The sequence below is a fragment of the Drosophila melanogaster genome, chromosome 2R (genome assembly GCF_000001215.4).
Source record: "Drosophila melanogaster chromosome 2R".
NCBI lineage: Eukaryota > Metazoa > Arthropoda > Insecta > Diptera > Drosophilidae > Drosophila > Drosophila melanogaster.
Window position 1 is genome coordinate 14607013 of NT_033778.4, and position 14490 is coordinate 14621502.

Sequence of the window (14490 nt, forward strand, 5' to 3'; positions counted from 1 at the left end):
CTTATCGCTCTGTAATATTTCACAAGAGCTTTAAGATTTCGCCAATGGCTCCAAAAGCTTCGAACGAAATGTAATTTTTCTTATTTCTTATTTTACACGATTTATGCGTTTCGGCTTATATAAAAAAATGTTAGAATGTTTATATTTATATTTTATTTGGATACTTAATAAATATGCAATGATAACTATAAGATATTTACTTGAAAGTCCCACACTGAATAAAATATTTAACCATTTATTTCAAAAAAAAAAAAAAAAAATGACGATGCTGCGTAAGGTTTAACAAATTCTTCATTTCAGAATTACAAAATTATGATTTTGCGTTCAACGAAATAATTAACTCTTAATTAACTGTGCTAAAGTAACTTAGAATACTTTCCAACTGGTTTATAGTCTTTGCCCTGCTATATAATAATCTCCGCAGAATCATCCAGCTCGCCTTTGATCACCGTCGTTTCCATGTGCCCTACGCTGCTGTTGGAGTCAGGCAGGATGCTTTCCTCTGACTGCACCGCGTGGTTAATGATGAAGACATTCGGATTTCCGGTGGTACTCAGACTCATTCCGGCGGGGGATACGAATTCGTCAGCAGGAGTCTCACCCAACACTGCACTTAAAGACCCTGTTGATTTCGCTCGTGCAACGGATGAGACTGTGCTCTTGGACAGAGTTCTTGCCGGCGCCGTCTGCTGTTTGCACAGCGCCGGTTTCTGCACAGCTGGTGAAGAATTCATCGACTTTAAAGGGCCCGAAGTCCCTGGTTTTTTCTTGGCATTCGTCCTTGGTGCTGGCATACACACTGTTGTGTTGAGATTAACGAACTGTTTAGGAACAATAAATTGTTTATTAATGACCACATAAATATTTGTCGTAAATAATAACTACCTGACTAGCGTCTTCCCGAACACTTTTCGGGATCCCCAACGTGGATCTTGGCTGAGCGTTTCCTAGAGCTGCTGCTGCTGCTGCTTGGGATGTGGAGGCTTTCACAGGCGTGCTGGTGGCAACATATGAAGACTTTCGCCCTGCCGTCGATTTCGAGCAGCTATACGGAAAGCCAAGTGTGTTCCTGCCCCCATCGTAAAGGGGAATGGTAGCGGGGAGAGAACTCCGCTGTTGGGCATGGTCCGCAGATATTTTCTTCCCTTGCTGTGGGATGTCGGAGGTGGCTATGCTTTTGGAAAGCGTCGAGCTGGTGGAAGCGCCTAAGCTCGAGTTGATTTGGGCCGGGGTTAGAGGAGTCATTGTGCTGGTAGCCTTGTTTAAGTAATGTACATAGTTTTCCAAAAGCTTTGTACCCACATCCACGTCGATGGCCATTAACGAGCTGGTCCTTACAATTTCCTCAATGGTACGCTGTCGCTCGGCCACTGATAAGTTGGCTGCCCGCCGGCTGAGGGTCTGGAGCACCAAGTCAAACATTTGAACCCTCGCCTGCAACTCCACGCGCTGCTTGTCGTTGGGGCAAATCGGAGGTAACTGAATAAAGGACGGCGACGCATTAATTACCATCGAGGTGCCGGCTAATGAGGGATTGGTAGCCACTTGTTGCACTGACTTCTTGATCAGTTTTGTGCCACGTGGCAACTGTTTGCTTAAAGAATCCAAGTCCGCCGAAATGGTAGTGGAAGAGGAACTGCCTGAAACTACGGGAGTGGAAGTAGATGGGTCCACGGTTGTGGGATGATTAAATAGACCTGGATCAGGTAGGGGAGCCGATAGCAAATTCTGTATAATCGATGGAAACGGTTGAGTTGCCGGACCAACCGAAGCGGGAGCAGGTGAAAAGGATGAAGGACCGGTGGGATCAGCAGTCGGAGTGGTAGCCGTCGGGGTCAGTTTACTGGAATCCCGTTCTTTCGACTTGTCCAGTAATTCCAGCTTTGCCCGCACCTTACTTGGCATATTCTTATCCGCCTTAGAGATAAACTTGGTGGTTATAACCAGGAACTGCGGGATTTCCAGCACCGGTACCTCGGCCTTCGAATGCAATCGAGTAAAATCAATAGCCCGCATTGGTCCATCGAGATTTGGACAGCAGAAGTCTAGACCGACGTCGTCATAGGATTGCTTGTAACGTTTCGGGTAGAGAAATGAGTACATCTTGGTCTGCCCAATGGCATTGGGGTTTCCGTCAGGGTCACTGGCGGAGGGAATTGAATGTAACTCAAGCGGCCTAGATGAAGTGGAAACACCCAAGGTGTTGACTTGAATAGTGTCGGGCCCAGCGTCTTCCGTAATCGCATGTGGTTGAGGTGTTGCTGGTGCTGCAGCAACCATAGGCATGGGCTCATTAGGTGAATGCTCATCCATGATATCTTCCGGCTCTGACTTTACCTCTGGAATTGGCACAGGCAAACATTTGGCTTGAAACGTTTGTAGCTTCTGCGGTTCTGCAACCTTCTTGGAACTTTCCAGCAACGTTGGTTCGTCAGGAAGATGTTTTTCAGTCGATGGACAGAGAGCAGTGTTCAAGGTTGCTTTAGCTGTCTGTGCACTTTCGGGTGCGATGTCTAAAGCGGGTGATGTCGATGAATCGTTAGCTGCCGGTGAATCATAAGCTGCAATTGGAGCAAGTTGAGCTGAGCTTTCCCTTATTCGGAGATCTGAGGCCTGTAATGTACAAGAATCGGGCTGGGATGCAGGCAGTGGCTGAATAGCAGGCTCCGACTGTACTTGGGATTGCAGAATTGATTCTGACATCGACTCCGCCGCTGAATCCGTTTCCGAGGTTTCACCAAGCAGTGGTAATGACGTTACATTACGAGATCCTTCTTGTTCTTCATTCCTCTCCTGCGTGCTCCGAAGCCACTTATTATAGGGCCTCCGATTTATTTTCACGCAAAGTTTGCGGGGACTAATATTTTGAGGAACTGTATTACCCGTAGAACGCACTACTTGGGGAATAACAGAAGAAGCAGCTGTTATTTTTACTGGGAACGCAGCAAATGCAGATTCTTGGACATGATCATTCTGTTGTGGGTGGTCCTCTTCATCCATCTCTCTGGGTCTCTTGGGATTGATCACCGCTGTACCGTCTTCCGCTTCACCCGCTTTCCTTTTTGAAACAAGTGGCTGGTTCCTTCCACCTCGTGCACGACGCTTTGATAAAGTCTGTGATTCCCTGATTGGTTTTTTTTGGTCCGAAACAGGCGTAAAGCGCTCCTTAGAAGCATTTCGTTGACTGTCAGACATGGGAGTTGGTGTAGGTGCCAGTGATCTGTTGCTGCTGATAGCTCGGGTCATGTGACCTGGCACATTGAAGATTCCTTGGGATTCGGGAAATGTTGCGCGGATATCGGATACATCTGATTGAGAGTCCATCGAATCCATTAGCTCAGTAGCAGCCTCAGCTTGCAGGGAACGAACCTCAGTCTTGGGCTTCGATTTGGGCTGTTCCGTTTTGGTGTTTTTGACCGCATTTTGGTGTCCGCGACCTTTAGACATTTTCTCGATTTCTGCGTCTTGAACTGGAAACTCTGTTTCCTTGGGCAAAGCTGCTTTCAAAGCAGTTTCAGACTTCGAGACATCTGGTTGAGGTAAAGATGTTCCTTCAGATTTTCTACCATCTATTTTACTTAACCGTTGGACTTGGGATTGCTTTTTCCGAGAAATTGCTTCTACTAAAGACTCCTCCGACTTTCTGCTTTCCGGTTTCTTCAAAACCTCCAGTTGCCCAATTTGTTTCCGGCCTGTTACTGTGGAAACTGTTTTCCTTGAGGATTCGGTTTCCGATTTTAGGTATTTATTCAAAATTTTTGGGCCCGATACAGCCTCCTCGGATTTTTGGGTTTTCATTTGAGGGCCTTGTACTAAAGATTTTTTCTTGCTCTCCGTTTTCTTATTGCCCTCCGGTTTCTTGGTCGATTTCTGTGTTTTAAGTTTTTCCTTTTTTGTCAATATTGGTGTTTCGGATGACGATGCAGCCGTTTCCACTTGAGTGTCCTTCGATTGCAATAGGGACACGGATATATTAACCTTTCTCGGAGCAACAACAGACGTATTTTTATTAAGCACAGAGGAACTGCTAAAGATCGACTGATCGCCGTCAATGTTTTCATCGGCAATCGACTTCTTCAAGGATTTCCTTATTTTCAGTGGACTACCATCGTCTAGTGTCGAAGGTTTTTGAAGACTTAGAGTGGAACTCAGCAGAGTTTGCACCATGGGCTTCTTGACTTCCGCGGCTGGACTATCTGAATGAAGCAGCTTTTTGCCTGGTGGTCCTAGGATGATATGCTTAGTGGTTTCGACGTGCTTGGCTTCTTGTACCGCCGACTTTCTTGCAGATGGAGATGTGCTGGCCGCCTCTCTGTTGGTTTCCCTAATGGGCGCTGTTGTGGATGACATGATAGTCTCATTGCCAATAATAGAGATATATTTGCCCTGGACAGTGGACTTGGCTTCTGACTCCGTCTTTGAGCGTTTAAGGGATGGTCGTTCTTCTACCTCAGCGAGTTGTCGGCGTCGAGCTGTAATTAAGTAGATAGATTAGAAATATATAGAAACAAAGTTTTCCAATTACCAAAATCAAAAGCATCATAGTTTCGAAGTTAGTAAAAAAGCAAATAACGTGAATAATGAACTAGAATGAATTGTAGACTCACCTGGTTTAACTTGTTCCTTTTTGCCAGTTAGTGACTTCTCCACATCTTGGCGTTGCTTTCGTTTGGCAGCTTCTAAATAAAAAGAAGGGATGAGAAAGAAAATATTTGTAAGATTTGCAAATGTACTGGAAAAAAATGGAATTATTGGGCAAGCTATTAACCATCTGGCTGTGAAGAATCCGCTTCCCGCTTGCGCAAGCTGCGCTTCACCACGCTGGATGTGCTGGGTTCGGGATCATCCGTGACACTTGTTGTTTCCGATGAGTTCGGAATTGGGCTTTGGGCGAGTTCCTCGTCATCTGTTACATCAGTTTCTGGTTCGGCTAGAACCGATTTAACATTGGACTTCTCCTTTATGTAAAGGTCCATCTCCTCGGCGGCTTTCGCTGTGGAAGCAGTATCCTCTTCTAACGCTGCATTATCCGGTTCTAGATCTTTTAAGATTTCCTGTTTTTTAGATTCATCTTCAACGGTTTTATTATTAGGAACTTCCTCTTCGGTCAACTCCTTTATTGGGGTATCCTCGCCTTGAGTCGCGTTGATTAACGAGTTAGATAATTCGTCCTTTGTTTCCTGCAAAACATCACTATCTGTTGACTTGTTTGATGACGCGTCCTTAGTTGAATCGTCTGTGATAGGATTTTTACTCGCTGCGCAAATGTCATTTACTTCCAATTCGTGATCGTCCTCTTTCTTTTTTAATTTATTGTCTGTGTCTTCAGCAGACGCCTCTTCCGTATCCTCAAAAACTTCTTCATTTGGGATTTCGTTTGATTCAAGATCCCTATCAGATTCATGAAGAACTGCAACGGATTCTGCAGCAACAGGATCAGAGTCAGGATTAACTTCACCTAAAGAAACGGACGGCTCCCTAGATGGCGTTTTTTCCATGCTCTCAAGAATTTTAGTCAAGCGCTTCGATTTCGCGGGAGTTTTCTTAAATATAGACTTCCTTGAGTTTGTAGGCAAACTTGAGGTGGGAGTTCTTTTTATTAACACACGCAGCTTTCGACAGGATGCTGTAGGAGTCCTGAGTTCTTTTTGGACTTTAGAAGCCGAGGATTCCGAAGCTGCATTCTGACTTTCCTCAAAGCTGTTGTCTAATCTTTTCGCCTCTTTTGAAACATTTCGTTTGGATTTTGGTGACCTATTGGGCGTTATAAAGCTGTTTTTGGTTTGATCGCTGCTTTTTGTTGGAGTAGTAGGAAAAACAATCTGCGACTTTTTTGTACATGAAGGAATGATATCGGAATTATCTGTGAAAGTTTGATCAGAAAATTCATGTTCTTTTGGATCCTGCGTCGAACTGGTTTCCAAATTATTGGCATTATCTAGATCTGGATTAGAGTCGCCTTTTGATGTGGTGATCAACTTCTGTGGCTCGAGGACAATATCAGGATCTTCTGAGGCAGACAATAACGATGTTTTGTTTTTTGTACACATTAGGTAAGTTTTCGTTGGTATTTTCATAATCGGAGTATCGGATTCAACACTTTCTGGCAATGGCACCTGTTTCTCAAAATTAACACCGGCAATGCTCTGGTTTTCATTTTGCGGAGTAATATGTAAATCATCTTTGGGATTCTCAATGTGAAAAGCCTGCCCGCGTTTCCTTATTCTTCCTATTTCTGTTTCGGATAAGTTTGGTTCCTCGTTTGTTTCATCAGATTTAACCATGTCCTTTTTATTGGACTCTGAAGGTGTAGAACATGTAGCTTGAACGGTTTCTGTGTTAACTTGAAAACCACCTTCTATATCAGATTCAGCAATACTATCATTAGGTTTCTTTTCGTTTTTCTTACGCTTGTTTCTGGACTTTGGTTTCGAGAGTCTGGGTTTGGCTGAATCCTGTGAAGAGTCTTTTGAAATAGGCTCCGCGTCCTTTTCTGAAGAAGATTTTGTTTCATCTATATTAGCCTTTAACTTTGAACTATCCTCTTCCTCATGTTTAGTATCGTTCTCTTGGTGTTTCTTATCAGTCTGTCTACTGTCCTCGCCGGTATCTCTTATAGTTGGATTCGAGTCTCCGCCTTTGCTTAATGCATCCAAATCCTTATCCTGATCTTTCATGATTTTTTTGGGACTGGATATTGATGACAATTTCGTAAAAGCTGACTCCTTTTGATTTAGCCTGTCACTCGGTTGCATTGCACTGTCAAAACTTTCATTACTTTTTTTATCGATTATATTTGTGCTACTTGACGTTTCCGTCTTGTCAAGTGGACCCACTACCGCTTCTTTTTTGTTACCAGATTGCTCTGTTTTTTTATCCTTCTTAGAAGGGTTTTCATTTAAAAGTTGTTTTCTTTCAGTGGACTGAGATATGGCGGATGGGCTTTTGTCCTTTTCGGATTTGGCCGCATTAATAACAGATTTTTCTTTACGACTTAATCTGCCGGAGTTTCGCTTATTCTTAGCAGTGACAGGATCACTTTGCTGAGTCTCCAATGTACATTTAGGTCGCATGCTAATTTCCAGAGATGCATTCTCCGCTTTCTTTGCATCCAAATGGTCGGAAAGTGTGTCCGTTTCAGTTTTGAATTTTTCATTTCGAATCCTGCGCGATTTTCTGCGATTTGATCGTTTTTCCTCAACTTGTTCCGTATCAGTTTCAATAGCCGTGGATTGTTCTAAATCCGTATTGGTACAATCTATTTGCGGTTTTGGACATAATAACTCCTCTTTTTCGTCTTTCTGTTCCGATTCACTAGAAGTTAAATGTTCTTCAACACATTTTATGGAAAAAATAGAAGGTATGTCTTCATTGGAATCTGCTATTGCCTTCTTAACTTCTGTCTCACTGGTCCTACTCATCTTTTTTGCCTTCAACGGTTTACCCTTCAACTTCTTCATTTCAGTCTTACTAGAGCTAGGATTTTCATCCGTCAGTATGGAAGTATCTGATGCTGTAGTGGTTTTGGTTATCTTTACATCCTTAGTTTCAGACGCATCAGGTAGCGACTTCAGCTCTATCTCTTTTTCCTTATCTATTGTTATTAAATCTTTGGCCAACTTGGAGACTGTCACTTTCTTTTCCATCGGAGAGCGTTCGTGTGAGGAATGACTTTCCGCTGGCGACCTTCCTAGTCTCGGACTGCTTCGTCTCATTGTATCATCCATAAGTAGTGTGAGCTCGGTTTTCAGTGTCCGCTTCGACCGACTTTCCCTTAGGTTTTGAGGAGTTGCTTTATCAGACCTAAGCGCTCTTCGCGGCACCGAACTTTGCAAAGCTTCAATTTCTTTCGATTTCTTGGGGGTATTAGCTGGGGAGGAATGATTTCGTTTCTTGGATGGAGTGACTGAGCTAGACGGAATATCAGAAACAGACAAAGATTCGGCTTTGGGAGCTTCATTGTGTTCTTTGTCATGCTGTTGATTTTTTGCTACAGGTGTTTTCTGTTGTTCAATTGGATCCTGGTCAGGAGCAGGCAAGTTTTCTTCTGCAGGTGGTTCATCCTTACTAGAGGATGGTGCCTTAACTGGAGACGGTTTTTCCACTGGATTTTCTTTATCAGCTAAAGTTTGGTCTTCGACTGAAGATTGATCATTCTGAGCGGGCACGACTTCCGAAATGGTTTCTTGCTCTAACTCTTTAACAATTTCAATGACTGGATTTTGTTCTCCCTGCACAGATGTCACTGATACCTCGTTGGCTTCAACTCCCTTACCAACCTCAGCGGCTAAGATCTCTTCAGCCAATTTAAAATCCTCAGCAAGTTGGGAGTCGCTTTCCTCAACAATATTTCCCGCTTCTGCCTTGGCTTCAGCCTTTTTAGCTGGTAATTCAACTTCATTAGTAACTATAACCGAGTTTTCATTGGTTTCCTTCGAATTGCCATTGGGAGATTCCTTCTGAGTTTCCTCCTTATCCTTATCCTTATCTTCCAATTCAATATGATTTTTTGCACTTTCGGATACTTTGCTTTCGTCCAGTGCAGTATCACTAGGTGTGTCCACTTTACAAAGCTGTTCTTCTTCGACCTTTGGCGTGGACTCAGACTTATCCAGCGCAACCCTGTCCGGAGCACATTTAAGATCCGTTTCTTGGTGATTTGACGCCATTTCAATATCATCCTGGGGTAAATTGGTAGATCCTGTGAGCTCCTTGGCATTGTCCAAATCGCTAACTAGTTCATCCTGTTTTATTGGCACTTCTAAATTAACCGTCTCCGTTTCCGGATTTTCTTTGCTCGTATCTATTGAGAGAGGAACATTTGTGTTCAAGCTTTCAATTGTATTTTCAGTCTCTGCTGTTTTAGCCTCCTCCTTTGGAATAATTTTGCGAGGCCTTCCGCGTTTTCTTTTGACTGGCTCTCCTTCCCCATCCCGGCAATTAGCACTTTTTTCCTCCATGGTTGCTCCACGGTTCTTACGCTGCTTTTGGCCACGAGGGCGACCTCGCTTTGGTAAGGACTCGCTCTTCGACCGACGCAACTGGGTGCCCAAAGGTTCCGGTTGATCCAGTCTTTCGCTCGAATAGGTTAGCTTTCGCACGTGACCCAATTGCGAGGTGCTAGAATCTGCTGGAATCTTAGATCTGGATAAGCTACGCGACTTTGAGGCAGACCGCTTTTCGAACTCGTAAGATCGCTCCACATCGATCTCCATGATTTGCTCGGCCAGGTCGAGACTCATGCGCTCCACAGCCTCAAGCGTAGCATTATTAGCTACGTCATACAGCTTGCGACTACCGCTAGCCTTGCTGGCCGAGGATTTCGCACTGCTGCTCGCCTCCGGTGGCTCCAAATCCCGCTCCTTTTTATTAGCCTCTTTGTCACTGGCTGCGAAACAAAAAGCAGAAAAAGTTACAAATGTAAGGGTGTAGCAGAGGTAAGGGTTCACGAGGGCGCTCAGAAATGGACGCCCCAATGGACGTTGGTGCACACTTACCCGCTGATTGCTCATTAGCATGCTTAACCTGTTGGGAAGAAGAGGGTTTCTTTTCGTTGGAGCGGGATTTTCTCGCACTATTCTGTTTCTTATAGATTGGCGGCGGCTCGGCGGAACTGAGATTACTCAAATACGACTGCAGGCGTTCGTAGGTGCTGCTCAAAAAAGACTCCTGATCATTCGCATGACGCTGATTCAGCTCACTCTGCGGCTCCTGGCCCTCGTCGTCGGAAACAACAGGTGTCACAGTGTCTACACGGTTTATGTGTGTTTACATATTATGAATATTATCAGAGGGTTGGCAGTATCAACTAGTTAATAACGCTGACTTACCCGCCACCGATGTGGTCCTGCTTGTGTCCGTTGAAATGTCGATCACCGGCTCATCCTCTTCATCGGAGTCTTGATCGCCGTAAAAGTCCGATTCATACTCATAGGACGAATCGCTGTCAGAGTCCCCGTATAAGTCACCCAAATCTATGGAAAATACGAAGTGGTTATGCACAGCCAGATATGTAGCACAATATCGAACTTACTTAATGGATCTGTTTTGGGTTCAAGCCGCGAAGGCCTTAGATCTGTTTTTTGGGGCTTTACAATGGTAACGGTCTTGTTTTTGCCGGAAGCCCATTTATCACCATTTGCAGATACTGCTGTCTTGTTGGCCACAGAATTGGTTTTCTTGTTTTTTGGACATGCATAAGTTTGCCCAGATGACATGGCAATGTTGCTGCTGCTGCTATTGCTAATGCTTCTGTGTGGGGCAGCATCTTGTGACTTTTTGGAACCTGCCTGAGAGGTACTGGGCTTGGGTACGGTCAGCCTGTGCGATGGACGCATTAGGGCTTCTCCTAAGTGTAGGCATAAAGTAAATGTTATTGATAAAATGCGTCATTGAAACCATTGCGAAATGCCCACCTAGGTCGTCCACCGAATCGAACGACTCATACCGTTCGCGCCTCTTGCTCAGCTTTGACTGGCTGCTCTTCCCGCAGAAGAGGGCTTCCAAGGCATCGTTGGACTCGTCGCTGGAGGAGGGAGATGGGGGGCGTCGACGCCTGTCCTGCGACTTCGAGCCAGAGCCCTCCTTAAGCAGTTCGTCGTCGAGGTACTTGCCATGGAAGAGCTTTTGGAAAATGTCCGCATCAATCGACGACGAGTTGCTCGAGTCTGATGAAATGCGCCGCTGCCGCGGAACGCCGGCAGAAGATGCTGTCGGAGCACTCGATTTAATCCCTGTGCGCGCGCAAAGTAGACAGACAAATCACATTAGAAGTATTTATAGCATTGGAAGCTGAAATCACGCACCTGGCAGCACCAAGTCTTTGTACTCGTCTAAATATTCAATGTCCTCCATACTTCACTTTTCATGTGCGTCGGTCGATCGGTGGATCAATTTGCAATCTTTCAACTGCGCCGCGTCTTATCTATTTCCATTAAGGCGAATCGCGAAAAGTTTGTATGACTTGGCATTCCTTTAGCAGAAGGACCTCATATACCCATTAGCGCACAAATGCAAGCACTTTTTCGTTCTTTTCACCGCAAAATATTCCTTTGAAATCCAGCAAAGATGATGCCGCTGCAATTAACGTGAACGTTGTACAGATGTGCAAAAATGACAAAAGCGTTTAGTGAGCCCGCGCTTCGGTGTGGCCGTTCCGATTAACAATGTTTAAAACACGGTGCTTAAGTCACTTAATAATTTTTAGTGATTCGCAGTCGAACCAATACCAGTTAAGCAAAAATATTATTTACAAATTGTTTGGTGCGCGCCAAGAAAATTGCGCTTGCCCAGCTAAAATCTAAAAATAACTTACATGCAAGGTTGCACATTATCGCTATCAAAATCGATTTCATTGATTTTCTATATATTCTATATCTATATGATCTATTAAATGCGTGATTAAGTTTTTATTCTATATAATTATATAGTTATTAAGTATGTATTATATAATTAAATCAAGGGAAATCAAGAATAATAGCATTTATTATCGGAGTTTTAATAATAGCCAATTATATTAATAGGATTCATTCAAATTGATTTAAACAATTCATTTTGTAGAATTAATATTTTATCTATTATTGTTATCTATTAAATTCATAACTTGAATATATTATTTCTTCGTTTTTTTTTTACTAGTTCATTTTAGAGCCAAAGCAGCCGATAGTTGAGTTGCCTTAGCCTGTCATCTCCAGCTGTCTAAGTGCACGATAGCTGTCACCTCAGCGTCACGACCTATCGGCAGCGGTGCCACCACCAAAGTGACGTGGAACGAAAAAAGACGAAGCGACACGAAGCCGAGCACGTCAGATTCAGATTCACGTTCAGATTCCACTTCGCCCGTTCATATTTTCCAGGTCAGTCGGTCCAGAGGAACAGATAGCCCAAAATGGTGAGTTAAACTAGATGGCAATTGAGTGCGGCAACTAATTAAAACACATTTGCCAGCCCGCTCCAGCCAGTTCAACGTCCGTGGGCAGCGGATCGCGCTCCCCCAGCAAATTGTCGGCGCCACGTAGCGCCGGATCCGGAGGCGGCAGCACCCTGAAGCAGCGCAAGACCACCACCAGCACCACAGCGGCCCGGAGCCGTGCACCCGGCGGAGCCGGAACTGGTGGCATGTGGCGTTTCTACACGGACGACTCGCCCGGTATCAAAGTGTAAGTGAATAACTCGGCTATATTTATATTAAAGGCCCAGTGCTAATGAGACTTTTGCTGCAGTGGTCCCGTACCCGTGCTGGTCATGTCGCTGCTCTTCATCGCTTCCGTCTTCATGCTGCACATTTGGGGCAAATACAATCGTTCTTAAGCCATGCATTTCGTAGCCAATAAAATACTTTCACCTCAACGAGCGTGAACAATGTCGACGTCATCATTTCTTTTGCGGCGAGATAAGAAGAGATCCATTCCGCTTGTTGAGGCATTGGTGTGTTTCCACATGAAATTAATTATACCTAAGCTTAAGTTAAAAACCTGTTTAAACGTAATGCATATTTTCAAAATTTAATCGTTTTCCCCCAATCCGTTCGTTCATCCGGCGGGCTGAGAATTCATTCCACAATTTATCGTGGTCATGTGCATCAGAAATTCCGCGCGCAGCCGTTGCAATTCAAGAACTTGTAAGACATTCAACGAAAAGTGTTAAGAACAAATAAATTTTGTATTAAACAAATGTGTGCCCTGTTGTTTATGGATGGTAGTGAAGGTTTTGTCAGTGTTGTTCTTATAAACTGCATAAATGCATACAGTCTAAAGTGCCCCTCAGTATATAAAGAAATGCAATTTGTATTTATCTTTGTACATATATATTTGTATGTATCTTAAAGACACTGAATTGTTGTTTCGTTCATAAAACACTGTTCCCTGAAGTATTTTGAGCGGTACGAGCATCGCTTTTCCCTGTGATTTCGTTTGCCGCACAAAAGGCAGCCTTTGGTATAGTTCGTCTTTCTCTTGCGGAAGTTTGGGCACTTGGTTTCGATATGGCCTTTCTGGCCGCACATCCAGCAGTGTTGTTTGGTCTGATAGAAGGAGCAGTTGTGTCCCTCCTTCTGCGTGCACCTTCTACAGTCGGAGCAATGCACATAGTTGGGTTTCACACAGGCATCGCAGGACTCGCAGTGCTTGTACGTTTGGCCATTCACCGAGGGGCACTTCCCGCAGCGGTTGCAGTGCAGGTTCTCCTTGGCAGTGTAACAATCGCATTTTTGGCAGTACTTATAGCCCTCTTCAGGGGGCAATTGAAGAAGTCGCAGTGGCACGTTGGTGAACAGCCTCACGGGTGATCCACAAAACCGACTCTGCTTGCCCACATTCGTATATCTAAGGTGATTAGTGTAATTGATCCTGTATTCACACATTTCAAGCTCAGGCATTTCCTGCCTGATGTGGTTAGCTGAATAATAGGGATATATCCAGAATATGGACAGTGGAGTGGATGGCAATCGGTTGATTTGATTATGCAGTTTTCTAAGGCTGCGCAGGGTGTGCGAAATCAGTTCAGTGCGACAGCCAAATGGAGGATCTGTTACAATCACCAGTCGATCGGAACTGGCAAATGAGACATTTTATAATTGCGGTAACCATCATATAATAAATATATTACCTGGTACCTGCCAGGAATTGTTCAAAGGGCGTTCGATCGTAAAAGAAGTGATTATTGCACATATTGTACAGACAGAACTCTTCAGGACCCAGATATTCGGCAAATCTCTCATCCAAATCCAACAGAAAACTTTGCAATTTGTGTCGCAGATGGAAGTGTAGACGCGGTGCGCCCATGCATATAACCTTGCTGATATAACTAGATTAGAAAGGGCTTAACTAAATTGCTGGAATTACCCACCTAGCTCCTATATGCTCACACTGATTTGCCAAGAAGTTGAGCGCAGCTTCATCAAAAAAGTATTGGGCATTGACTTTGTCCTGGGAAAGCGCTGTAAGGCTTAGTGTGGGATCACAAATGGCGGGATTAGCTGGTTTCCTGCATGGCAAGGGATAGTCCCTTTTGGTGAGTGCCGTCCTGGTGGTCTGACCCTTCCACTGATCCGCTGGCAAGTGATAATTGCAGAGTTTTGAGTCCCGATGGGCTGAACAGGCATAATAACCCTGGTCGGGAAGTTGGGATTGTCGGTTGAACAAAACCGTCGGCCCGTGCTCGCAGCGGGGGTGCTGATCCTCGGGAGCAGCATCGTCTTCCTCCATTTCAAGCAGCAGCTTATCGCTTTTATTATCAAACATTATGCTAAAACGTTTATTTATCGTGAACACCACCACACTGTCAACAAGCCGGGGAAGAAGAAGAGTGAGCTCCGGCAGTATTCAAAATGTAAACATTCAACTTTTATTTTAAAAATAAAACAATGCGATTTTTTAATATACCATTCCTTTTCAGTTTAAATCACATGATTTTAGTTGTTTTATTTAAATTATTATAAATTAATTTATATTCGATTGATTTAAGAAAGTGGCAACGCCAGGCACTATTCGA

General features: G+C 44.2%; 3 protein-coding genes across 4 annotated transcripts; 1 reads left to right on the plus strand and 2 right to left on the minus strand.

The window, feature by feature from the left end:
• Nucleotides 1-141: 141 nt before the first annotated feature.
• Su(var)2-HP2 lies at nt 142-11106 on the minus strand. Of its 2 annotated transcripts, NM_137128.4 has the most exons (9): nt 10806-11106; nt 10416-10733; nt 10034-10348; nt 9831-9974; nt 9498-9749; nt 4769-9388; nt 4608-4679; nt 886-4472; nt 142-821 (listed from the first exon to the last, which is right to left on the minus strand). In NM_137128.4, the coding sequence occupies exons 1-9, from the start codon at nt 10852-10854 to the stop codon at nt 405-407; spliced, it is 9774 nt and encodes a 3257-aa protein (NP_610972.2). In that variant the 5' UTR covers nt 10855-11106; the 3' UTR covers nt 142-404. The 2 variants fall into 2 exon arrangements, with proteins under 2 accessions (NP_610972.2, NP_788354.1); NM_176174.3 differs by lacking the exons at nt 4769-9388; nt 9498-9749.
• Nucleotides 11107-11758: 652 nt separating this feature from the next.
• Nucleotides 11759-12669, plus strand: Sec61beta (Sec61 beta subunit). Its single transcript, NM_143780.4, has 3 exons — nt 11759-11890; nt 11947-12158; nt 12222-12669. Exons 1-3 carry the CDS (start codon nt 11888-11890, stop codon nt 12307-12309), a joined length of 303 nt encoding a protein of 100 aa, NP_652037.1. The 5' UTR covers nt 11759-11887; the 3' UTR covers nt 12310-12669.
• Nucleotides 12670-12785: 116 nt separating this feature from the next.
• On the minus strand, nt 12786-14308 carry CG12863 (uncharacterized protein). Its single transcript, NM_137129.4, has 3 exons — nt 13846-14308; nt 13606-13794; nt 12786-13550 (listed from the first exon to the last, which is right to left on the minus strand). The coding sequence occupies exons 1-3, from the start codon at nt 14238-14240 to the stop codon at nt 12821-12823; spliced, it is 1314 nt and encodes a 437-aa protein (NP_610973.3). The 5' UTR covers nt 14241-14308; the 3' UTR covers nt 12786-12820.
• Nucleotides 14309-14490: the final 182 nt, after the last annotated feature.